This window comes from Trichomycterus rosablanca, chromosome 17 (genome assembly GCF_030014385.1).
Source record: "Trichomycterus rosablanca isolate fTriRos1 chromosome 17, fTriRos1.hap1, whole genome shotgun sequence".
Classification (NCBI taxonomy): domain Eukaryota; kingdom Metazoa; phylum Chordata; class Actinopteri; order Siluriformes; family Trichomycteridae; genus Trichomycterus; species Trichomycterus rosablanca.
Genome location: NC_086004.1, coordinates 29,689,015 through 29,715,901, shown reverse-complemented (window position 1 = coordinate 29,715,901; position 26,887 = coordinate 29,689,015). Strand labels below are relative to the sequence as shown.

Genomic DNA, 26,887 nt, shown 5'->3' with positions numbered 1-26,887 from the left:
GAACCCAAAAGTCGTCCTGCTGATATTACTGCGATCATTTACGGTCATCGTGGCGTGACGTATTCGCTCTCTGTGTCCGGCGAAGAACGGCATCTCCTAAACTATTAAGTATTAAGCTCTACTGTAGGGTTCTATGCCATAGAAAAGGGGCATATATGGTCAAACCAGACCCGGACATCCTACTTTAATCCATGCACTAGGGTTGTTGGGTAGCTGGGTAGAGGAGCTGTCTATTACACTATCCTATCACCTCTAAAATTCAGGTTTGTGTCATAGACTTCAGCAGTGCTATCGATCGGCTGGGCATCTACACAGACATGAGGTCTACTGTACATAGTCTGCGATAGACTGGCGCCCAGTACTGGTATTCAACCCTGACATAATACTGCTGATTTTCCAAGGTAGGACCTAAAGTTGGGTTACAACCTGATTAATCCATCGGGAAACAATAACCACCACCTAAATAATACCTGCTCTGTGGTGGTCCTGACCATTGAAGAACATGCAGAGAAACAGATGGACTACAGTCAGTAATTGTAAAACTACAAAGTGCTTCTATATGGTGAGTGGAGCTGATAAAATGGACAGTGAGTGTAGAAACAAGGAGGTGGTTTTAATGTTATGGCTGATCAGTGTATAAGCTTAATGGGTTGATGTAAACTCTGGAAAAGAAGACCAGTGACCGAGATGGGTATCAGGATGTAGTTTAATGGACGTTAAACCGTCTAGTTGGTATAGTTGGTAGTGGAGCATGCTGAGACGCCGGCAGCTACATTCAGGAGGAAGGCACGTGAAGAGCTGGCAGTGGCCGAGCCGAGGTGTACAAACGTTAGAAAGACGAGAGTCGATTCTTCAATACTGGCTTATTTTAAATTAAAGTATAATCCGTTCTACACAGGATCAAAAAATACTGACAGTCCCGCCCGAACCGATCCAGTTCTAGCTGTCCTCTAGCTGTAATCACCCCCCCCCCCCCCAAAATATCAATATAATACAGTGATAGGAAACATAAAAAAGCCCCTCGTTTAGATCCGGGGGTCTAAACACTGGAGAAGGGAGACAAAAAGGACACTTATATACCAGAGTAAAAAATAAAAGCATTATAAGACATTTACACTGTACACTGAGTTAATACCAGGGACGGTAATGCGAGTAACGAAGGGGGCGGAGCTCAGGGAGGAAGAACAGACTAAAGTTCAGAAGGATGAGGCGGAGATCAGAACTGTTCCGAGAGCAGCTCGCAGAGGCGCCGCGACACCGACTCCCGACTGGTCCTCGACGTCAGCCGGTACATCTGCAGAGCGGACAAAAAAACGGAAACATCAGAGCGGACAGGAGGTGGAAATGAACATCAGGTTAACACTGTTGGACCCCTGAGCAAAACCACTAACCCTCAATTGCTCATATTACGAATCACATCAGCTACAGTTTGGATCCAAATTATTCATTTAGGGAAGTTGTACAGCCAAGTGGTTAAGGTACTGGACTAGTGATCAAAAGGTCGCTGGTTCAAGCCCCATCACTGCCAGGTTGCCACTGTTGGACCCCTGAGCAAAATCATTAACCCTCAGTTGCTCATATTATGAATCACACCTGGTACAATTTGGAACCAAACATTTCATTTAAAGCAGTTCTAGCCCAGTGGTTAAGGTACTTGACTAGTGATCGAAAGGTTGCTGGTTCAAGCCCCATCACTGCCAGGTTGCCCTTGTTGGGCCCCTGAGCAAGGCTCTTAACCTTCAATTGCTCATATTACGAATCACATCAGCTACAATTTGGAACCAAATTATTCATTTAGGGAAGTTGTAGAGCCAAGCGGGTAAGATACTGGACTAGTGATCAGAAGGTTGCTGGTTCAAGCCCCATCACTGCCAGCTTAACACTGTTGGACCCCTGAGCAAAACCATTAACCCTCAATTGTTCATATTATGAATCACATCTGGTACAATTTGGAACCAGATGATTAATTTAGGGCAGTTCTAGCCCAGTGGTTAAGATACTGGACTAGTGATCAGAAGGTCGCTGGTTCAAGTCCCATTACAGCCAGGTTAACACTGTTGGACCCCTGAAAAAGGCCCGTAACCATCTGGTGTGTGTGTGTGTGTGTGTGTGTGTGTGTGTGTGTGTGTGTGTGATTTACCTGTGCCTGTATGTTGGGTTCTACTCTGATCAGACAGCCGACCTGTATCGTTTTCGTGTGAATCACTCCGGCACCCACGAAATTGGTTGGATTCGGGTCGACTCCGTCCAGCAGCGCTGTTCCAAACCCGATAATCTACGACACAGACGTGAATAGAATAAAAATCGAGTAAGAATTAGAGAGGATTTATATTATATATTATATACTGTTAACTTGATTTATAATCATGATCGGTGTTTGTAAGGTGTGACGGTGTTATCGGGGGCCGGATTCTCTGCGGTTACCTTAGCTTTGGTGATCTCGGGGTCCATGGAGTGCTTTGCCTTGAAGATCTTTTGCACCTCCTGCTGAGGACTGAGACCAAAAAAATGAACCAGGGTTAAAACCTAGCGACCCGCCCTGCTCCCTACTGCCTACCTGATCAGCTGCCTCCGTAGAGAGGATTCTAATCAGACATGGAGCTCATAATCAGATTATTTAGACGCTCTACTTATACAGTTAGCCTGAGGCGGCACAACCCGCTCGCACGCCAGCTGACGTCTCCCTCCGTGTACCGAGAGCGCTTAAACTGTCCCTGACGCCCCAATTTACAAATAAACCCACACTCGTGCACCTTTATACAGATTAAAAATCGACGAGAATCTATTTACATTTGAAAGGAACTCCGTTGGTTGCTCCTCATCGTTATTCATCCGCCAGGTTTGTGGTTTTTTGTGAGAAAAGTCGTGCCGCACTGAATGCTGGGACCCTGTGTGTGTGTGTGTGTGTGTTTACACTGATAACACTCACAAATTTGAAGACTAAACACTCGAGTATTCATCCCCGTCGCTAGTACGCAGGGCATCACAACTACTTACGCGCCGAGCTGTTTCCAGCGCTGGAAGAATTCCTGAGACTTCATTTCTGTGGGCTGGAAGAACTTGTTGAGCGTGACAGGAAGCCTGACGGAGATGCTCTGCATGCTGCCTCCATACCTGCGGGGGCATCAGCGTGGCGTTAGAGCTACACACAACAACGATGCTAAAGCAGCGGTTCTCAAGTTTGGGAACCTTTGTAATTACTGAACGTGTCACCAGGATGCACTATGGGAAGAAGGCGAGCCGGCGGCGGAGGCGGTGTGATGCTTTGGGCGACGTTCTGCTGGGAAACCTTGAGTCCTGCCAGCCATGTGGACGTTTTACTTCGACACGTAGCTCCTACCTACCATCGCTGCAGACCATGTTCACCCTTTCATGGAGACGCTATTCCCTGATGGCTGTGGCCTCTTTCTGCTGGAACGGTTTGAGGAGCACAACAACCGGTTTGAGGTGTTGATTTGGCCTCCGAGTTCCACAGATCTCAATCCGACCGAGCGTCTGTGTGACGTGCTGGACAAACAAGTCCGATCCACGGAGGCTCCAAGTCCGACTCCAACTTACAGGAGTTAAAGGATCTGCTGCTGACATCTTGGTGCCAGATACCACAGCACACCTTCAGGGGTCTAGTGGAGTCCTTGCCTCGACGGGTCAGGGCTGTTTTGGCAGCAGAAGGGGGACCAAGACAATATTAAAACAATGACAAGAGAGCCACACCCACCTGAAATGAATATTGAGCACCGGTGCCCCCTCGAAGTCAGATAAACACTCGATGTTGAGGACCTGCTGCTGCTGAGCTCCAGCGTCTAACACCGGATCCGCCGCTTTAGTGTGAACGTTCAGCTGTGCACCATCCATTAAGGGAAACAACCACAAAAGGGAGAAAGACCTCGCCCCGATTTCACCGTCTCTGTGTTCCGAATGCAGTGCTGGTCACATGACACGAGAGTGTTCGTGTAAACATCCAGCAGATTTGACCTCCCCCAAAGCTTCATTCTTACTGAATATCCAAATAATTCTGACTTCACACCAAAAAATAAAGAAGTGACTATAAAGATGAGGTGTTAGATGCTTTAGAAATGTGTTTCATGTGTTTTTTAGCCTTTATTACGTGGTAATTAAATTCCAATAACACAGTAACACAAAGTAGGATCGGCTCCAGAATTACTGTGGTATAAATATAATATGAGGTATGAAATGTATTACTGTTTTGAACATGCTGGAGAATGGTAAATGTATATGTCATATACAGTATAATCTACACCAGCATAATACAGAGAAGGTTGTTTGGTAGCAGGGGGGTCAGAGCCGAGAGGGTTAGAGGCCTTGCTCAAGGGCCCAACAGTGGCTGCAAGGCACAGTCACATCTTTAAGGCCAAAAGTATTAGGACCCCTGACCACGAGCTTGTTGAACATCACCAATCCGGAGACGCCGGTTACAGGGGAGAAGAGCAGAAGTGATACGGGGGTGTGAGGAACAGGAATTGGGGCTCACACCCCCGAGGGGCAGATATGAACGACAAGAACAAAGGACAGACTGTAGATATACCGTAGGCAGTTGTAGCCTAGTGATTAAGGTAATAGACTAGTAATCGAAAGGTCACTGGTTCAAGCCCCACCACTGCCAGGTTGCCACTGTTGGGCCCTTGAGCAAGGCCCTTATCCCACAATAGTACTGTAAGTCGCTTTGGATAAAAGCATCTGCTAAATGCTACAAATGTAAATGTACTATAAGGCCAAAAGTATTTGGACACCGGACCATGACCTGTTTCAAAAACAAACTGTATTACAATATAGTGACCTCAGTTAGAACAACAGCCGCTCTTCAAAGAAGGCTTCTCACAGGACTTTAAAGTTTGTCTGTGGGAATTTGTGCCTGTTCATTCAAAAAATGACAAATGTTGGTGTTCCGGTTCATCCCAGAGCTGTTGAGTGAGACTAGAGGCCTCTAATTTCTCTAATTTACTTTAGATCATTGATTTATTAAATTAGAAGGGGCGTCCCAATACTTTCGTCCACACAGTGTATTAGTAATGAGGTCGGTAGATAAGATATATATAATAAAAGGATATGACTGTCGAGATTATCCTGGCACACCACTGATGCTGAGAAGTTTAGGAACTGTGTCGAGGTTTTGTTTCCGTAGAACACGTACATCCGACCTGAACAAAAATAAATACATAAATAAACATCCTGATAGATAAAAAATGTTCAGTTTAAAATTCTCACACATAAACGTGTGCAAAACGCTGATTTAAGTAATGTGAAAAAGTATCTGCCCCCCTTTCTGATTATTATAATGTAATAATTATAATCTGGGGGCTGATTTATTTATCATAAATACATCTACACATATACAACACAATGAAACTCCTCTCCCGTATATCCCAGACGTCTGGAAGCTGGGGTCAGACATTGTACGGTGACCCACTGACCCACAACCTTCCGGTTGACAGCACAGAGCTTTATCACTGTTAGATAACCGAGATTCCATCCATTTAAAATGAAACTCAGGGTTAGATAATGTGTTCCGAAATCATTCAGCCTGACAAATATGCAATTAATAAAACAATCAGGAAGGAAGAGGGGGGGCAATTACTTTTGTCACTCTGTATTTAAAAGAGCTGCTTGTCTAACATCACGAGGTTTAGGGGTTCTTACCCAGGTTCTGCCGGAACTCGGACTTGAGTCCGATCTGCAGGAGCTGATTCTCATACAGAACTCCGTTGTTCTTACACACAAACCTGCCATCACACACACACACACACACACACACACACACACACACACACACACACACACAATATTTAATTAAACTTCAAGTTTTAAGTGCTATTCAGTATCATTATGATCTTAAAACACTAGCGCATCAATACACAGTGATGGAAGTCATGAGTTCGAGTCCTAGCAGAGCTGCCGACCTGGCCGGGCGTCCACACAAGCACAACTGGGCGTGTTTGAAGGAGGGAAGGTCGGACGGGGTCACTTATTGGACCTGTCCGGGGGTCACACGGAGCTTAGCGCGTCTCTCCGTACACGACACGGCTCGGGGGAGAAACCCAAAACTAGCGGGTGATAAGAAGCGGTCGCAGATTGGACACGTTACAATCGGAAAGTGGATATGACTCGATTGAGAGATTTCTCTTTCATGTTTTACCACCATTTCATCCTGGTCAGGGTCATGGTGGGTCCCCGTAATCCTTGGGTACAGAACAGGATGCCAATCAATTTCAGGGCCGTCTATAGACTTAGACTTCCAACTGGCAGATACCCCTCATGGGGATTCGAACCCTGGATCCCAGCATTAGTGGTGCAGCAGGTTGAGGAACACAGAGAGAGTCTAGTGGTCCTCTGTACGCGCTGAGACTCTCCATAAGCTTCCTAATGATCCACTGTACGCCCAAGAGTATTACAAAACATGATAATGAGCTTACTGGCCATCCCTTTCACCCCTCTTTGCAGCTATAACAGCCTCCACTCTTATATTGAGCCCCATTCAGTCAGGGGAGCACAACAGCTCACCTTATGAAGTTGTCCTCGATGACGGGTGAACCTGAGGAACCCGGACTGGCAGTGCCCAAGTTTTCAGAAAAGACATCCACCAGCAGACTGGCGGCGTTGGAAGCGAAAGGAGGACTGGCGCTGAAGTTCAAGGCCGCGCTGTTCCCCAAATTCAGGAGATCTGAGGAGGGAGACGAGGCCACCTGAAGGAGCAGAGGGAAGCCAGACAGAACATTTGATTTCGGTTTGCACACGGGTTCTTCACACCTCGCAAGGAGCACGATGTTGGGACACGATGTTAAAGCATCCAAACCTGAAATGATAAAATCTCTCTGGCGTGCAAAAACAGGAAGAAAACCAACTGATAACGAGAGCAGAAGATAAAAACACCACAAACAGGCATTAAAAGCTATAAGTAGGTTTTTTTTCTCATCATGGCAGACAATGTTAGGATTAGCTTGTGTGTGTGTGTGTAAATAAATCTCTCACAGATAGAATCACAGCAGTGGTGGCTCAGCGGTTAAAGTACAGGACTAGTAACTGGAAGGTCGCTGGTTCAAGCCCCACGTCTGCCGAGTTGCCACAGATGGGCCCTTGAGCAAGGGCCTTAACCCTCAACTGCTTTCAATATGTACAGTCTGAATTGTAAGTCGCTTTGGAAAAAAGCATCTGCTAAATGCTGAAAAGGTAAATGCTGGATGTTCAGGTGGAACAGTGGTCACCCCACGCTAGGAGCTTCCACCTCAGCACCAGAGACAAGCCGCAACAATCAGTGTCATCAGTTCACCAACCATTAACGAGTCTCATCGGTAGGAAGGGTGATGGAAGACTGGGGTAAACTCAGGTCTCTCCCAACTTTTGTGTTTATATTTTAAAACTGTTGGACCCCTGAGCAAGGCCCTTAAATCCTCTCAACTCCAAGGGTGCAGTACAATGGCTGACTCTGCGCTCTGACCCCAACTCGTCTATATGTATATATGACAAATAATGGCGTTCTATTCTATTCTATTCTACATCACTGCGGAGTGTCGAACTTCAGCAGAGCTGCTGACCTGGCCAGGCGTCAGGTTGGACCGTCTCTTCCCTCTGCTACTGCGATATTCAATGGGACTGATCTGGGCGACTGAGCGAGCGGACGTGTGCTGGCAGGTGATAAGAAGCGGCTGCAGATTGGACACACGTGAGAGGGGGTCATGCCAGCGTGGTGATCCGGCTTGAACAGCTTTGGAATAAACTGGAACATCAACTCAGACTTTCCTATATGCCATCTTTTGACTGAACGGGCACAAATTCCCACACACGCATACTTCTTTTGAGGTGTCTATATACTTCTGGCTATATAGTAGAGTAGCTTGAGCAACTGGATCAGCTGTTACAGAGTCCAGAGACCTTTTTATTTCATTTTATTTATTTTATTTTAAAGCCCTTTCTTAATGTCATTGCTGTCTTTAATTATTTATTTTCCTTTTACTCGACTGTTTAGAACGTCAGTTTGCTTATGTTCCGTTTCCTCTTTTAAATTCTATTTAAACACCCCCCCATCCCTCTTCTGTCAAGTCCATTTCCCCGCCCCAAGCCTCCGGTGAGACGGACGTGCAGCCACGCAGCACACCGAAACACACACGCTAGCACACAGGAACCTGCTGGTGGTAGAAGGAGGGCGCGGCAGAGGTGTGAAGTACACAAGCCTGGAGCGATAGAGGGGTGAGGGGAGCGCTCAGAGTGGAGGAGGTGCGGACCGGGCGCGGCCTGGTGATGGGGAGCGCGGCATCGGCCAGGACCTCAGAAAGGAGAGAGGGAGGAGACGGCTGAAGGACACAGGAAAGGGAAGACACGGGACGGGGGGAGATGGAAGAAACACACAGACTAAAAGTAAAATAAATAAAGTAAAAATTAATAATCTGTACATTAGTGTAACTTACAGAGTAAAAGTGGTAAAATAATCTGGTCCTGATCATGAGAAGAGGTCGAGATGCGGAACTAATCATCTTTGTGACTACGTGACATCCCACATCTAGTACCTGCCTCGAATACAATTATGGTAACCATAGAAACTGCATCCGTTTGTAATATCAAATTAAGAACAGATTATTATACTATTTTATTTCTGCATTTTCTCCCAGTTAATCGTTGTCAGTTTGTCTCTCGCTGCTGGTGGATCCCTGACGCCTCCTCCCACCCGCGTGCAGCCCTTTTTCACCTGTGCTTTCTGCCAATCAGGGTCCTTACACAGCGTTTGAAGACCCCGCCCACATAGTCCGGCCATCCCGCCCTAGCAGAACCGTGTCTGCTGCAGGCACTGCCGGTTATGCCCGCTAGATGGCGCCCAGCTGACCGGTGGCGACGAGTTTCGGGATATTCCGCTGGCACACCAGCGCCGAGATTCTTGACTCCTCGGTTCGAAACTCGGAATTGCCACCGGTCGGCTGGGCGCCATCTAGCGAGCAGAACTGGCAGTGCCTGCAGCAGACACGGTTCTGCCGGACTATGTAGGTGGGGTCTTAAAACGCCGTGTAAGGACCCTGGAGAGCAGCCCGAGGCACCTGTACAAAAGTGGAGGCGAATTAATATACCCTGCTTGGGCACAATCGGGATCCCCAGCAGAGGACTAGTTGGCTATGCTAAATTCGAAAGAAAAAGCATAAATAAATAGATAAAAATTCAAATAAAATCATGGTAGCACGCCGCGGCATGGTAGGAGGCGCCGTGTGTCATGTGACCGCAGCTCCAGGCGGTTTGTCTGCTCGTACTAGAGTAAAGCACCGAGTCCATCCTGATACATATAAACACAAACCCTGGAGCAAACGATGCCCTAACATGGACTGACGCCCTAAAACTGGACACGCTGCAACCCTGACCAGGATAAACAAACACCTAGCTCACAAAAACGGTCCCTGTTGCTCATAAATCTTCACATCTGGATCTGAGGAACGTTAAGGATCAGAAGCGATGAAATCAAGGAAGTATTTATTATTATTTTTTTGCAAACCTACCTTTGCGTTAGTCGTAGCCGCGGCGTGATCGCTGTTCCCGTTCCCGTTCACGCTAACATTGCGCTCCTTCCGATTTTCTTCCGCCTCGGGAGCGGACACCGATCCCTTCTTCTTCTTCAGCTTGGCCAGAATGGAGGACTCTCTCTCGGGAAACGGGGGCATCTCCTCCAGCACGGTGGCCTTTCACGACAACACACACACGGTAAAACGCTCTGCTCTACGTTCGGTGGCACCGGATAAACAGGAGGCCGAGGCCGTACCAGTATGTCGGTGCTGGCGATGCAGCTGAGGCGCAGGTACTCCACCGCACGCTGCTGCAGCTCCACGTCGGCGTTCCGGAGCTGACTGTCCGAGCGGAGCACCTCCTGTATGGTGCCCTTCACCTCGGGGAACAGGTTGATGAACTTCACGTAAGCCGAGAGCAGCAGCGCCCGAGTGGGAACCGAACACAGGTGGAACTTGGAGTGCAGCAGGTTAAACTGAATGAGCGGACTGAAAAAAAAAAACTCGCTTTAGCACGGCAGCGCCCCCTGCTGTTAATACAGATCAGCACTCATGATTAAGGATCTGCCTGAATCACAGACCGTAAAAAGAGCTGTAACGATCCTACGGCAATTCAGTTAGCAATCCAGTGGGTCCTGCAGAGGTGTCAGCAGGTAAAAACAGGGTCTGTCTAAAAACCTAGTGACCCGCCCTGCTACCCACTGCCTACCTGATCACCTGCCTCAGTAGAGAGGATTCTAATAACACATGGACTCCAAAGTGACTTACAGAACTGTGACAGCATACTGTCTAAGCAATTGAGGGTTAAGGGCCTTGCTCAAGGGCCCAACAGTGTCAGCCCGGCAGTGGTGGGGCTTAAACCGGCAACCTTTGGCTTACTAGTCCAGTACCTTAATCACGAGGCTACAACTGTCCGTCATGAGGCAGATTATTTAGACGCTCTACTTAGACAGAGATTACGCCAATTACGTCACCACAGTTTTAGCTTACTAAGCTAGCTAGCACTCCGTTGGTTGCTCCGCATTCGTGAGAGAAGTCGTGCCGCACTGGATGCTGGGATTGCAGCTTCAGTGCTGAGGAGGCGTCGGGCGCTCCCTCGTTATTCGGTCAGATCGTCACTCGGAATTAAGGCGCCTCAGTAGGAGCATTTTAAGGGAGCTGAGAATTTAGACACGCCCTCTTCTCAAGAGAACAAGGTATCGGTATCGGTGCCCCCCCCCCCCGATCCTGAGCTTACAGCTTAAAAACAGCAAAGCTAAAGCCAACTTGCATATCAGACAAACTCAAGAGTCCAACAGCGTCAGACTTTAGGTCAATAATAATAATGTTAAAATGCTAAAATGATGATATTCACACACCTAGAGCGCGTATCTCCCGCTATAAGGTTTCCGAACTCGCCCAGGATGTAGCCTCCTACCTTCAACAGGTTTTCATGACAGGCTGAAGCCTGCAGAGCCTGTGGAGGAATCGATGAACAGATTAAAGAGCACTCTGTGATGGAAGAGAAGATTAGAGATACAGAGCGGCAGCGGCGGCAGTGTGAGACGAGCTCAGAACGAACAGGGTAACAGAGGCGCCTGGGACGTTGTTTAACGCTGAACGCAGGCGTGAGCCAGAAGCTAAGCGGAACAGGCAGGGGTGTAAGCAGTACCTCGAAGACAGTTTTGGCAGCGTATCCCTGCACGTCATCGCGGTTGATGACGATCTGGATGACCCGGTACCAAACTTCCTCGCTCACGTGATCCCCAGCGATTCGGATCAGGCTCAGGATGGTGTCCACGTACCAGGTGTAATCCACCGCGTACTTCTCCGACAGAATGGCCACCTTCAGCACCTGAGGGAACGGTCAGGCACTGTTAAACGTCCCGGTACGAGACAGCCAGGTCACACTAAGGGCGCGTTCACATGAGAAGCGGCAAAACAATGCAGTAAAATGATTCTCCTCCCTGTTTCACTTTTAAACTTGTGTTACAGCTCGAGCTTCTGAGAAATGGTGAGAATCAGAATCAGCTTCTCTCAGAGTCTAAAACGCTTCTGGTTGAAAATAAAGCTTAACGTGGTTTAATGTAGTAAAAGAAGGAGACAGGAGCACTAAACTTCTCTTCATTATTACTGCTCATAAGTTCCTCCACTAATCACATTCCTCACTCGCTGTTTCAGTACAATAAGTCACGTTAACTTCGTTCGTACGACCTGATTTGCTTTTACAGCGTCATATCAAACAGTTCGTCTCATTGGAGGAGCTTTGAGAAAGTCAACAAACAGCAAACTGAGCCGCTTCTCACGTGAACGCGTCCTAAGTTTGAGGATTCCGAGCGACCACAAACTTACGATCTCCTCTCTGATGGAGTAATCCGCCGTCTTGAGGTAGCTGAGCATCTCGGCAACGATCTGCTTGGCGTTACTGCGGTCGCACATGGCGTAGAGCAGATCCACGGCGCGCTGCCGTACGCTCACGTCACGCTCGGTCTGAGGAGCGCGCACGCACACACACACACACACACACACAAGGTCAAAGGAGACAAGTATACACCATACGACCGAAAGTATTCGGACACCCGACCACGAGCTCGTCGGATATCTCGTTTCATTAACAAATGCTATTGAAATAGAGTGACCTCTGTGTGACCTTTTCGGCTAGAACAGCAGCCGCTCTCGTGAGGAGGCGTCTCACAAGATTTTGAAGTCTGTCTGTGGGAATTTGTGCCCGTTCAGTCAAAAGACGACAGGGTTTGCACAGCCGGGTTTAATTTTACGGCTCATCCCAGAGCTGTTGAGTGTGGCACAGTCATGCTGGATCTCGGCTGTGCTACCGCAAGTCCGGGTGCACACACAGACACACCACGGGCTGTGTCTGAGGGAGGAATGAACAAGGTTCCTCTTTGCCATTACAATTGCGACCCCTGCTGGCTGCCTGAGGCGCCTGCATGAGAGAGGGTGAAAGCACAGACAGCAGCACGTGACACTCGTGATTCTGCTCTCAGAGGGGACAGATGAAAGTGCGCGACTCTCCTCGACCAGGGTGGACAAAGTTACACCTGGGGAACCGGATATGCAGCATTTTGAAATCCTGTACCTTCAGGGCATTGATGACGGTTTCTATGTGAGTTTTCACGGCCTCGTGGGAAAATTCCGAGCTGGCCAGAGTGCACATGCTCTCCAGAGCCAGGTAGCGTAGATTCGTCTCTCTGTGCAGGAGGAACTGACCCAACTGATTACAGGCTCGCACCAACAACGTGGGCTCACTGAGAGAGAGAGAGAGCGAGCGAGAGAGAGAGAGAGAGAGAGAGAGAGATTAGGTCAACATTGCTCTACACGATTCAACCAAGTCCACTAGACGTACCTCACAAACCTGTCGTGGTGGATGATGAGGCCGATGGCCTCGAACAGCACGGCGTTCTTGGCGTTCGAGTGTTGCACTTTTTTGGATTTGGGAGGCTCCTGAGCTTTGTTCAGGATGGTCTCCAGACATTCGGTGAGGCGCCCTCGTATGGCTGCATCCTCTAAAACAGGGTTACACAAAAGCACAGGAAGTTCAAACCCAACCTGTTTAGTGCAGCTCCATCTTACCAACTCTCAAACACAGACGTGGCCAAAAATATTGGTACCCTTGCACTCCAAAGAAAGTTTAGAACAGAACATGACACCTTTATTTAAAGACCCAAGTGGCTGCTTGGCAGAGTCGAACCCAAACCCTTTCAGCTGATAGTCCAGGGCTCTACCCACTAAACTACCCCGTCCCTGTATCGCATCCATTGTTGTTTATTTCAAACTGAATAGGACACGAATACTGATCCCCCTAACGTCATATTTTACAGTACAGTTTAGAGTCTGACACACTCTTCTTTACCAAACTCTTTAAGCTCATGGTCCAAGAATCTTTTACTACCCAGTCCTGGGTGTTTTTGATGTGCTGACCCCTCCGAAACAACACCAAAACCTCTCCAAAGTGCCCTGACAATTTTCTAACTTCAGATTCAAGCCACTCAGAGTCTGAGGCAACAAAGCAACCCCAAAACATCATCGAGCCTCCTCAGTGTTTCACAGTAGGCACGGTGTCCTTTTTCTTCCAGCTTAGAAAATGTCTCTTCTTGTGTCTTGCTTGTAAAAAAAGGGGTCGGATATTTTATGCTGATAAAATGCACAGGTAGTTAGGGTTGGGCGGTATTGGCGATTTTCATACCGTCTTCAGAAAATACAACGGTATACGGTATTAACACGGGGGGGGGGGAACCCGATGGAATCGCTGTCTAAGTAGCGCGTTCGAATAACCTGCCTTATAATAAGTCATTGACTTATTATTGAGAAATTTGGCGCTTCACATTTTTAAAATACCGTCAACATTTTTAAATATTTACATTTTCAGCATTTAGCAGAAGCTTTTATCCAAAGCGACTTACTTACACAGTGAGCGGAACACGATGAGCAATTGAGGGTTAAGGGCCTTGCTCAGGGACCCAACAGTGGCAACTTGGTGGTGGCGGGGCTTGAACCGGCAACCTTCTGTTTACTAGTCCAGTACCTTAACCACTGAGCTATCACCGGCCCGTATATAAATACCGTCACCATTTTAAAATACCGCGGTATACCGCAATACCGTCATACCGCCCAACCCTAACAAGTAGTGATATTTGCGGCCACATCTGTATGCACAGATGCACTGCAAGGCAAGAAAATACGTGGACATCCGCTTAATAAAATGTCTCAGAATAAATGAAAGCATCCATCGCCATCGCCGGACGGCCAGCGTTTGGAACGCTTTAATAGAAGAATGATTTAATGGTTATTTAAAAGCCTCTTGTGAACATCTCGCTCTACTGAGTCTCGAACAAACCCTTCATGACAGATGAGCAGCTTGTTTTCTGTAAATACAGAGGCCGGCATTGACGACAGAAGCCAAGACTAATCAGGAAACGGTCCAAAGTGTGTGCCAGTCCAACCATTAGAACCCATTAGAGAAAGGGAACCTCAAAATATGGCAGCGGCAGTGTGGTGGTGGGATGGTGTGAGGGAGCTTTTCTGGATCAGGACCGTCGGGACGACTTGCCAACGTGTAGAAAACAATAAATAAACAAATTCCACTTTTATCAGAGAGTTCTAGAGGATAATTAAAGATCATCGGCCTGTACGGATATCCGTTTAAAAATGGAATGAAAAACTGAAGTAAAATGCTTGCACGTGCTCAGTGTGTTCATTTCTGTGTCAAGCCTGTGTTCCTGTAACCCCGGCCCTTGTTTCAGTCAGTGTATGTATACCTCTTGTTTTCCTTACATTATGTGTATTGTAGCAGCAAGGTGGCAGCGTTTCTTGGTAATTCGTCCTGTTCCCTTGTAGGTCATTCGGTGGATCTTTTTTTGGCCATGTGCATGTTTCCATTAGGGACAGTGTAAGTCTAGTGGGCAGAGCTTTGGGCTATCAATCGGAAGATTGTCGGTTCAAATCCCGGCTTTGCTACGCAGCCGCGTTAAGGTCCGTACAATGGCTGACCCCGGCTTCCAAACAAGATGGGATATGCGGAAAAAGAATCATTGTTTGTTGTCACTGTACTGAACATGTATAGTTGTATATATGTCAAATAAAGGCGTTAATTCTTTATGGATTATGATTGTGAAAAATGACCATCTGAAAAATGAACTACGGCAATTTTTTACAGTTTAGGTTGTTTTCACACTTGCATGTTTCTTAGCGTAGTTTTTTCCTCTTGATGCGGTTCGTTTGGGTGGGTGTGAACACAGTGATCACACTTGGGTGCGGACCGAACAACCTCACCGAGACCCTTGAGAAGAGGAGGTCTAGCTGAGGTGGTCCCGACGGAACGCAGTCCGAAATCTATCGACTCAACCAGCATGGGGTTGTACCCTCTCAACACGTGCTCCTTTCTCACGTTCGGTCGTCTGTAGGCAACACGTCAAATTTGTGGATTTCAATTCTACTCAATTCGAAGAATTTAAATAAATAAAAGACCTATTTAGAGTACAAGCATTATGGGGAGTAAACAGGACCTGCAACCAAGACTACACACGGGAACACACGCCTGCATACCTGGCGGTGGGTAGCACTGCAGCAGGCGGAGCAGTTTGACCGACAGCCACGGTGCAGCCACGAAATAATAGGTGTAATCCTGCAGGTCTGTGGATGCCGACGTAACGATCTGAAAAACAGAGAAACGAAAGTAAATAAATACATCCAGCGTTAAAATGGAGGTTTTTCAGATTTCAGCTTTTTAACACCTATATATGTTTACATTTCCTGCCTATCACACACAGATGAGAGACGGTTTATACAGTTTATTTTTTATTAGCTTTGTTTGATAGCATATGTGCAGCTCTTTAACGGACAACCTACAAGCTCGTCAAAATATCAAACATCACTGAATTTCATATCAACGAGGACAACATATTTATTACCATGAGCCAAACTAGACTGGCTTTCATAATTAAAAGTCCCTTGATGTGGAGCGGCTTTTAATTACACTGGTTTAATAAATCAAATAATACGTTCTGTCCAAATACTTTTAGATAATCTAATAATAAAGCGTTCTGTCAGCAGGTGGCATGAAATCACCACAGTACCCAGCCCTAGTGACGTACACTCCCCGAGCACTTTATTAGGAACACCTATCTTACACATTAAACCATTGGCTATTTAATAAACCAGACCGACACACTGATTGTACACATTGTGGGTATACCATTACTGACTGTAGCCTTTCTGTTCCTCTGTGCCACTCCCCTGACCAAATAATGTCTTAAAAATTCCCAACAACACTGCTGCACCTGCTATACCAGAACAGAGCACTTTATTAGGAACACCTATCTTGTACATTAAACCATTGGCTATTTAATAAACCAGACCGACACACTGATTGTACACATTGTGGGTATACCATTAATGACTGTAGCCTTTCTGTTCCTCTGTGCCACTCCCCTGACCAAATAATGTCTTTAAAATTCCCAACAACACTGCTGCACCTGCTATACCAGAACAGAGCACTTTATTAGGAACACCTATCTTGTACATTAAACCATTGGCTATTTAATAAACCACACCGACCACACTGATTGTACACATTGTGGGTATACCATTACTGACTGTAGCCTTTCTGTTCCTCTGTGCCACTCCCCTGACCAAATAATGTCTTAAAAATTCCCAACAACACTGCTGCACCTGCTATACCAGAACAGAGCACTTTATTAGGAACACCTATCTTGTACATTAAACCATTGGCTATTTAATAAACCACACCGACCACACTGATTGTACACATTGTGGGTATACCATTAATGACTGTAGCCTTTCTGTTCCTCTGTGCCACTCCCCTGACCAAATAATGTCTTTAAAATTCCCAACAACACTGCTGCACCTGCTATACCAGAACAAAGCACTTTATTAGGAACACCTATCTTGTACATTAAGCCATTGGTTATTTAATAAACTAGACCGACCACACTGGTGAACATTGTGGGTATACCATTACTGACTGTAGCCTTTCTGTTCCTCTGTGCCACTCCCCTGACCAAATAATGTCTTAAAAATTCCCAACAACACTGCTGCACCTGCTATACCAGAACAGAGCACTTTATTAGGAACACCTATCTTGTACATTAAGCCATTGGTTATTTAATAAACTAGACCGACCACACTGGTGAACATTGTGGGTATACCATTACTGACTGTAGCCTTTCTGTTCCTCTGTGCCACTCCCCTGACCAAATAATGTCTTAAAAATTCCCAACAACACTGCTGCACCTGCTATACCAGAAAAGAGCACTTTATTAGGAACACCTATCTTGTACATTAAACCATTGGCTATTTAATAAACCACACCGACCACACTGATTGTACACATTGTGGGTATACCATTAATGACTGTAGCCTTTCTGTTCCTCTGTGCCACTCCCCTGACCAAATAATGTCTTTAAAATTCCCAACAACACTGCTGCACCTGCTATACCAGAACAAAGCACTTTATTAGGAACACCTATCTTGTACATTAAGCCATTGGTTATTTAATAAACTAGACCGACCACACTGGTGAACATTGTGGGTATACCATTACTGACTGTAGCCTTTCTGTTCCTCTGTGCCACTCCCCTGACCAAATAATGTCTTAAAAATTCCCAACAACACTGCTGTACCTGCTATACCAGAACATAGCACTTTATTAGGAACACCTATCTGTACCGTTTGTCCATTGCTTGTTTAATAAACTAGACCGACCACACCAATTGTACACATTGTGGGTATACCATTACTGACTGTAGCCTTTCTGTTCCCCTGTGCCACTCCCCTGACCAAATAATGTCTTTAAAATTCCCAACAACACTGCTGTACCTGCTATACCAGAACACAGCACTTCTATGCCATTACGATATCAGAAGCTGAGAACACCAACACCCAGATATCATCAGGTCAGTAGGGGGCAAATGGGTGTCTGGGTGGCACACGGTCAAGTGCAACAGATGGGTGCCAGTCAGTACTTGTATACCCACAAAAATCATCTGTATGGCAGGTGTGGATTATAAAATAATGAATAAATGTACCTAAAAAGTGGTGTTCCTAATAAAGTGTTCATGAGTGCATTTACATCTAAGGGCCCAACAGTGGCAAATCTGCAGCTATGATGCTTGACCCAACGACCTTCTGATTGCTAGTCCAGGACGTATGTTTTTCTAGCACGTTTCTCGACAGATCTGCATGAGAACAGAACAGAATCTGGATACCCTGCTGAGTCGAGCCACGGAGAGAGAAACGGCGGTCCTGAAGTCGTCCGGGTTCTTCTGAGCCAGAGTGACGACGAGGCTGGTGGCCGCCGTTACGACTCCCTGTGAGAAAACACGCCGGAATTAGCATCTATTCTCAACCTAGCATGGTTAACCAAAACAAAGATTCAGCCACCAGAACTCGGTCTGTGCACCATTAGTATTCCCTTGATATTCGCAGGGCTAGAGGTGCAGGATTCACACAATTCTGAGACTTGCCCTCGTATGCAGGTGAAAAGAAGCGGTACTGCACACGTGCCGGAGGGGGACCTGGGTCTGACGTGGAGGTCTGCAGCGGCAGGGAAAGTCAAAATCGATTGGGGAATCGGATACGACTACTTATGGGTCACCATAGCGAATCATTGTGGTCTGCATCCCTGTCCGGGCTTGGGACCAGCACTTAGGGCGCACTGACAAGTGCACATCAGAAAGGCTCGACCATCCGATAGCACCTCAGGGGTTTAAAAAAAAAAAGTATGTTTTTTTTTGGAGGAAGCATGTGCTAGCCACCACCCTGCAAATATTGGGTCTGTCTCTCTACAGAGACGCATTTTATGTCCTACGCTCCCGAGAACATTGCGTGTCTAAATCCTTCTAATGAGGCGCCTTAATTCCTCCTCAGCGCTGAGTGCAATCCCAGCATTCAGTGCGGCGCGACTTCTCTCACCGAAAACGACAAACGTGGCGGACGAATGAAATGCGGAGCAACCAACGGAGTTCTCGCCGATGTGCAATCTGTATAAAGGTGCACGAGTGTCGTTTGTTTGTAAATTCGGGCTCGTCAGGGACGGTTTAAGCGTTTTCGGTGCACGGAGCGAGACGTTAGGTGGCGTGCCAGCGGGTTGTGCCGCTAACTGTGTTAGCTCAGTAAGCTAGAGTAGTGCGTCTAAATAATCTGCCTCATGAGCTCTAATGTGTTATTAGAATCCTCTGTACTGAGGCAGCTGATCAGGTGGGTATTGGGGAGCAGGGCGGGTGAACGTGTACCAGGTGCTGATCGTTGAGAAGGTGCACCACGCGGGACGTCCACTCGCCCATGGGGATGAGGTCGGGCGACGTCCTGTTGAGGCATAATAAACAAAGAGCCGCGCTCTGCTTCACGCTGTCCACTGTGTCGCTGCAACACACACACACACACACACACACACACACACACACACACAGCATTTAATTAAGAGCGATCGAGCAGTCACACAGTCTGATCAAAGCTCTTATTAAAACTGAACAACACAAAAACGACACCTGATCCCCCCCCACACCCTCAGTGTCTATTAGTTCTGGGTTTTAATGATGTGTGCCGAGAGCGTCTCCGTAGACAAACATCACGCTCCATCACCCTCGGTCCTTTCTCACCCTGCCACCAGGATACGCGGCACCTCTGAGGCGAAGGCCTCCGCCATCTCCCTGCTGCCCACGTTGGCGATACAGTGCAGCGCCAGGTTCATGAAGGTGGGGTTCCGGCTGCTCAGGTCGTTCTTGATGGCGTTGTTGATGAGGCGGATCAGGTCGCTGTTACTGTTCACCAGCACCGAAATGAACAGGTAACCCTGAAACACCCGAGAGAGGAAAGGTCATCAGTCCAGACACACTTTATTATTTATTTATTTATTTATTTCTATTTTATTGATCGTTGTCAGTTTGTCTTCCGCTGCTGGTGGATCCCTGATTGCAGTCAAGGTGGGTATACTGCTGCTCACGCCTCCTCCGACCCTTCTCCACCCTTGCACTCTGCACAGGCGCCTCTCTATCTGCCAATCAGGGTCCTTACACAGCGTTTGAAGACCCCACCCATATAGTCCGGTCATCCCGCCCTAGCAGAACCGTGTCTGCCAATTATGCCCACTAGATAGCGCGAATCGAGGAGTTCAGAATCTCAGCGCTGGGAATATCCGCTATCACTTGCACGTCTTTGAACTGTGGTTGGAAACCCACACAGACACGGGGGAGAACATGCCAACTCCACACAGAAAGGACCCGGGCGGCTCCACCTAGGACTCGAACCCTTGCTGTGGTTGGAAACCCACACAGACACGGGGGAGAACATGCCAACTCCACACAGAAAGGACCCGGGCGGCTCCACCTAGGACTCGAACCCTTGCTGTGGTTGGAAACCCACACAGACACGGGGGAGAACATGCCAACTCCACACAGAAAGGACCCGGGCGGCTCCACCTAGGATTCGAACCCTTGCTGTGGTTGGAAACCCACACAGACACGGGGGAGAACATGCCAACTCCACACAGAAAGGACCCGGGCGGCTCCACCTAGGACTCGAACCCTTGCTGTGGTTGGAAACCCACACAGACACGGGGGAGAACATGCCAACTCCACACAGAAAGGACCCGGGCGGCTCCACCTAGGACTCGAACCCTTGCTGTGGTTGGAAACCCACACAGACACGGGGGAGAACATGCCAACTCCACACAGAAAGGACCCGGGCCGCTCCACCTAGGATTCGAACCCTTGCTGTGGTTGGAAACCCACACAGACACGGGGGAGAACATGCCAACTCCACACAGAAAGGACCCGGGCCGCTCCACCTAGGATTCGAACCCTTGCTGTGGTTGGAAACCCACACAGACACGGGGGAGAACATGCCAACTCCACACAGAAAGGACCCGGGCGGCTCCACCTAGGATTCGAACCCTTGCTGTGGTTGGAAACCCACACAGACACGGGGGAGAACATGCCAACTCCACACAGAAAGGACCCGGGCCGCTCCACCTAGGATTCGAACCCTTGCTGTGGTTGGAAACCCACACAGACACGGGGGAGAACATGCCAACTCCACACAGAAAGGACCCGGGCCGCTCCACCTAGGATTCGAACCCTTGCTGTGGTTGGAAACCCACACAGACACGGGGGAGAACATGCCAACTCCACACAGAAAGGACCCGGGCCGCTCCACCTAGGATTCGAACCCTTGCTGTGGTTGGAAACCCACACAGACACGGGGGAGAACATGCCAACTCCACACAGAAAGGACCCGGGCGGCTCCACCTAGGATTCGAACCCTTGCTGTGGTTGGAAACCCACACAGACACGGGGGAGAACATGCCAACTCCACACAGAAAGGACCCGGGCCGCTCCACCTAGGATTCGAACCCTTGCTGTGGTTGGAAACCCACACAGACACGGGGGAGAACATGCCAACTCCACACAGAAAGGACCCGGGCCGCTCCACCTAGGATTCGAACCCTTGCTGTGAGGCGACAGTGCTACCCACCGTGCCACCTTAAACACAATTTAAAGCTAAAAACAAAGAGAAAAACTACAGGGCAGCAGTGGCTCAGCAGTTAAGGCCCTGAACTGGTAATCAGAAGGTCTCTGGTTTAAACCCCACCACTAACAGACTGACCCTATTGGGCTCTTGAGAAAAGCCCTTAAAACACCCACAAAGCTGCATTTGAACTCTTAAAACGTGTCTTAAAACATGCTATCCTGCTAGTGCTGAGATCTCAAACTCTGAAGCTTGAATCTGAGTTGTGCTATCAGCCAGCCGGGCGCCTGCACGCTGACTGCTGATTGGCTGGGAGTCTGTAGGGGGGAGGGGGGATGGCTCAAACAGGGATCCTCATCCTCGCTGGTCATTAAGCATCATTAAGTCGATACGCAGGTATACAGGCGTTCCTAATAAAGTGGCCAGTCAGGGTTAAACGCGGTATGCTTCATTAAAAGTCGCTTCATTACGTGTATCAGACTGTAGCCTGTGGGAATTTGTGCCCGTTCAGTCAAAACATGGCAGCATTTGTACGACTGAGCTCTGATCGACAGCTGGAACAGTTGGTGTTCCAGTTCATCCCAGAGCTGTGGAGTGAGGCTGAGGCCAAATTCATACACTGGAACAGAACAGAACAGAATAAGGACCTTCCCTTAACTGTTGCTGTCCTTAATATGATTGATTTATTACACCTGTTAGCTATTTCGTCCATATAGTGTAAAAATAACGCCAAACAATTTCAAAATAAAGGAAGTCGAGCACAAAAAAATATAATATTCATGTATTCATATGAATATTTGTGGAAGAACAGATGAAGGAAGCAGAAGTTCATCTGAACACTTCCACATTTCTACTCTCATGCTGAACTCTGATCTAAAATAAACCCTGTTTTAATTTTCTTCTATTTATAATAAATCTTCTATTTATAATCGGCGCTTATAGAACACTCTGTATAGCGGGTTTCAGCCTCGTCTCGCATCCACGCCCATATTTACCCAGTCATTTTTAAGCATGGCGCTATTTCTGCCTGGCAACACCCGCCCGACAGGCTGAAAATAAAGTTCATCACCACCTTCACAGGGTCGTTTACTGTCTGCACTGCTAACAGATCGATTCAGTGAATCTGCAACCGCTTCCTATCACCTGTCACTGTTGGGCTCCCACATAGAGCCGTATCGCGTACAGAGAGCCGCTCTAAGCTCCTAAACACCTAAACTGTGTTAAAACTCTGGGAGTGAAAGCACGTACGATCTGTTTCTCGGTGTACTTGTTGGAGCTGAGCAGGTTGACGGCCTCCATGTGGCCGAAATCGATGTCGTGACCCAGCAGGAAGATGAAGAGCAGCTTACACACGTATTTCTTCTTACTGTAACCGTCCAGAGCTTTATCTCCTGTAACACCACAACAAACAAAACAACACACGTTAATGCGCCTGTGTGTGTGTGTGTGTGTGTGTGTGCGTGTGAGAGTTCTTTTCTAATCATTACACAAATGAAAACACACTTCACACACTTCACACACTTCACACACTTCACACACTTCACACACTTCACACACTTCACACACTTCACACGCGTTACCTTTAAATTTGGAGCGAATGTTGGCCAGCTCTTTGTTTATTCGTTTGATCTCGGCCTCTTTACTTTTACCTGGTAAAAAAAAAAAGAGAAAAAAAGCACAATTAGGACCCAAAACAATCCAAGCAGAGTTAGGGGCCTTGCTCAAGGGTCCCTATCACAGTTTTACTGTCTGATGATAAAAAAATAATAATAACAAGAATTATAATAATGGTAATATTACCAATAACAATAATAATAATAATGTTTTATTAATATAGCACCTTTCACACTTTCAAGGTCACTTTAAAAGTAAAAAATAATAATAATAAAATTTTGTAAAAACTACAAAAAGCAAGGAAATACTAATTTAAAAAAGATAATAATAACAACAAAAATTATAATAATAATATTAACAATAATAATAACAAAAAGAATTATAATAATAACAAAAAGAATAATATAAATAATATTATTGTTAATAATAAGAACTAATAAGAACTATAATAATAATATTAACAATAATAATAATAATAATAATAATAATAATACTTTCAATTTATATAGCGCCTTTCAAGATACCCAAGGTCGCTTTACATCAAACAATAAACAGTTCAGTGAGGTACAAAAAGAAAGCATAGTTAATTGAAGAGATGGGTTTTTAACAGAGATTTAAATTGTGGAAGTGAAGAGACAGAAGAGTAAATAATAATAATATTAACAATAATGTAATAAGAAAAATTATTATAATAATAATAATAACAAAAATAATAATAATAATAAAAATAATAATAATATTAACAATAATAATAATAATAACAATAAAAATAATAATAATGATAATAATAATAACAAAAATAATAATAATAATAACAATAAAAATAATAATAATAATAAAAATAATAATAATATTAACAATAATAATAATAATAACAATAATAATAATGATAATAATAATAACAATAAAAATAATAATAATAATGATAATAATAATAACAAAAATAATAATAATATTAACAATAAAAAAAAAAATAATAAAAAAATAATTAGTTTAATTAATATAAAGCCTTTTACAATTTTAAGGTCACTTTAAAAGTAAAGATATAAATAAAAACTAATAATGCAAATTTAAAAAAAAATTAAATAAAGAAGCAAAGAAATAGTGATTAAAAAGGAGTGTCATCAATAGAGACTTAAGAGAGGAAATGTATCATCTTATTAAATCATTTTACTTTATTTTTTATGTCTTCCTGCACTTGATTTATTTAACCTGGACCAGATTATTCAAGAACAATCTCTGAAATCCAGCAGCGTACCAGTGGAGTCCATTCAGTACTGGTTGGTCTTTTCTCCACATGGATATTTAACATGATGCTATTTTTATTGCTCACTCGGTTTACGCTCACGTTACAGCAGCGGCGAGCAAGCGAGCACAGATTCTCAGACCGAGGAGATACACGGTGTGCAGATCGTGGTACTGACTGATAAGAAGCTTCTAGAAGAGTGGATGATATTAAAACCACAAAGGAAAGAGGGAGCAAATCGATATGAATGCAGACGGTTTGGAATGAGAAGCTCATGGTCAGACGTCCCTATACTTTTGACCGTATAGTGTACGGCCTTGTTTCAGAACTGGGCTGTTTAAGCCTGTGTGGCTCGGAATAGACGGTTTGAAGAATTAGGATAAAGTATGACAGTGATTTTTTTTTTACATGGTCAGGGTGGCAGCAAGTCCTTCTCCCTGGGGGCAAGAACGAAAACACCTTGGAGAGGGTACCGACCCCCCCCCCCCCCCCCCCCCTTTCCAGAAATGACCAATCGTGTGTATGTAAACATGAATTTAATAATTAGAAGGGGTGATCCAATACTTTAGTCTATTAATGTATTGTAAAACCAATTTTAGAGACTTTTCTGGAACATTCCGGGTTCATTCAGTTTTACACTGTTTTTAAATTCCATCAGGTTATTTATGACCGTTCGCTCCTGGATCCGAGCTGCTTCTTACCCTGCAACCACCGGAGCCAAAATTCTGCCCCTATTTACCGTTAAACAGTCCTGGTATTTATTCCACCACACTGCACAAACCTCCAACAACTCGGAACAGACTGCTTTGGCACAGAGCAACAGATTATGTGGGTGCCACACAACACATGGACCTGGGTAGGGTACGAAACAAGCCTGTGGTCACGGTCTGTGAGGAGTTCCTATTGCCCCTAGGTGTGAACGAGTGAAGGGGCAAATTTAAAGTGCCCTGCAATGCACTGGCGCTGGGTGTATTACAGCTTGAACATAAGAGTTGAGAAGGTGAAAACAGGCCCTTCCTAATCATGTTGAAGCAGGATGACAGGGTTGCTCAGGGGTCCAAGAGTGAGATCACTAGTCCAGTAGATGCAGTACAGTAACTGCCCTCCAGTGCCCTCCCTCAGACACAGCCAATCAATATAATGTCTGTTTAGATGAGCAGACAACCAATCCAATCCGGATTTGAATCTCAAAAGTGGAACTACTCGCTTAACCGACCGCTGTGCCATCTCCGGGGGTGACTTTGCATGAATAACTAGTCCTGGTCTCTACGTTTACACCTCCCACAGGGGTTAACAGTGTACGTGTTTCAAAAAAAGAAGCCAATAAATATAAATAGTATTAAAATCCTAACAACACTGCTGCACCTGATACACTCGGTACCTTTTTATTACTATTTTAGTGCCTTGCAGTGCTGATTATGGTCGATCGATCACCCAAACATCATCTGGTCAGTATGGGTCCTGGCAAAGTGTACAGGGCAACAGCTGTGCTACAGTCAGTAATTGTATACCCAGAAGGTTTATCTATATCAAGTACTTGATATTAAGACCTTAAAGATTGTAATAAATGTAGGAACAATGTTAAAATAGAAGCAGATTTGAGGTCTGAGACTTTTGATCCTCGTTGTAATTTATACTGCACAATTACACTGCACAGATTTAGTTTTTTGATGAGGTCACTTGCACCCCCAGTTCTTATTTATCAGTTATTCATTGTATATCTTTTAATAAATGTGACATTTCTGTGTGTTGCTTTAAAATCTCAGGAACTTGAACCTCTAAACGTCTGAGATCTCAGACATGTGCCACACCCATCAGATCCGCTCCACTATCACACCCAGCTAACAGCACAGCCAAAAGTATTCACACCCTCATTAATACACACTTCTGCTCCAGCACTCCAACACCATCCCATTATTCAGCTGGAACTGAAACACTACCGTGTTCCAAACTCATGATCAACAACAGCAGCGAAAAACACAACCGACTAACCAGACTGAATCACTTCAACCTTAAATCCAACCCTGTTTAAAAGAGTGACATGTTTATGTTTGTATTTGTATCTGTGCTGTTGTTATTACAGAACTGTACTGTACTGAACTTCTGCAGTTAGCAGGAATGCTAACCGACAACCAAGTTCCCTCATTAGTTAAGCCGAAGCTAATGAACAGTTAGTTCCACTCAATAAACTCACAGTTTCTGATATCGGAGATAAAAACAGCCAGTCCCCGCATCCCGTCTCCTTTAGAAACCGCCGGCATCTTCCTCTTTTATTACTTCTTTTATTAGTTCAGTCCGTTTATGTATATTTAAATATGTATAAAAACAAGCTAAGCTAACTTAGCTCCGGTCTGTGCTCTTCTCTCCCTACTGCTTTCCGGTGCTGCATAGTAAACTGTAGTTCAATCAGTCACCCAGCGGGGGCGCTGCTGTAACCGCTACAAATCACAACAACGAGCTTTATTTCTCTTTTCTTTTGTTTTCTTTAATTTGTTTTGTCTTTCTTTCTTTTTTCTTTTGTTTATTCTTTCTTTGTATTCATAAATTCATTCAT

The 26,887-nt window shown here is 45.8% G+C and overlaps 1 protein-coding gene across 3 annotated transcripts; it reads right to left on the bottom strand.

Moving 5' to 3' along the window:
• Positions 1-687: 687 nt before the first annotated feature.
• Positions 688-26,887, bottom strand: LOC134331328 (AP-2 complex subunit alpha-2-like). Of its 3 annotated transcripts, XM_063012689.1 has the most exons (23): positions 26,528-26,887; positions 23,054-23,122; positions 22,722-22,864; positions 19,607-19,800; positions 19,241-19,370; positions 18,215-18,316; positions 15,534-15,642; positions 12,844-12,994; positions 12,568-12,736; positions 11,823-11,960; positions 11,143-11,325; positions 10,850-10,947; positions 9,749-9,980; positions 9,489-9,668; positions 8,136-8,303; positions 6,517-6,698; positions 5,656-5,738; positions 5,068-5,156; positions 3,716-3,840; positions 2,998-3,114; positions 2,425-2,494; positions 2,141-2,275; positions 688-1,294 (listed from the first exon to the last, which is right to left on the bottom strand). In XM_063012689.1, exons 1-23 carry the CDS (start codon positions 26,592-26,594, stop codon positions 1,217-1,219), a joined length of 3,012 nt encoding a protein of 1,003 aa, XP_062868759.1. In that variant the 5' UTR covers positions 26,595-26,887; the 3' UTR covers positions 688-1,216. The 3 variants fall into 3 exon arrangements, with proteins under 3 accessions (XP_062868759.1, XP_062868757.1, XP_062868758.1); XM_063012687.1 differs by lacking the exon at positions 8,136-8,303; XM_063012688.1 differs by lacking the exons at positions 8,136-8,303; positions 11,143-11,325; positions 11,823-11,960.

What these genes read in the sequence shown, in the direction of transcription:
- LOC134331328 (XM_063012689.1), bottom strand. Translation starts at nt 26,594, where the DNA reads ATGCCGGCGGTTTCTAAAGGAGACGGGATGCGGGGACTGGCTGTTTTT. An exon ending in GCAGTGCTACCCACCGCCAG is followed by an intron (nt 12,995 to 15,533) that starts GTATGCAGGCGT and finishes ACCCTGTTTTAG; the next exon opens with AGGATGCAGCCATACGAGGG. An exon ending in ATCGAGGACAACTTCATAAG is followed by an intron (nt 5,739 to 6,516) that starts GTGAGCTGTTGT and finishes GTGTGATGGCAG; the next exon opens with GTTTGTGTGTAAGAACAACG.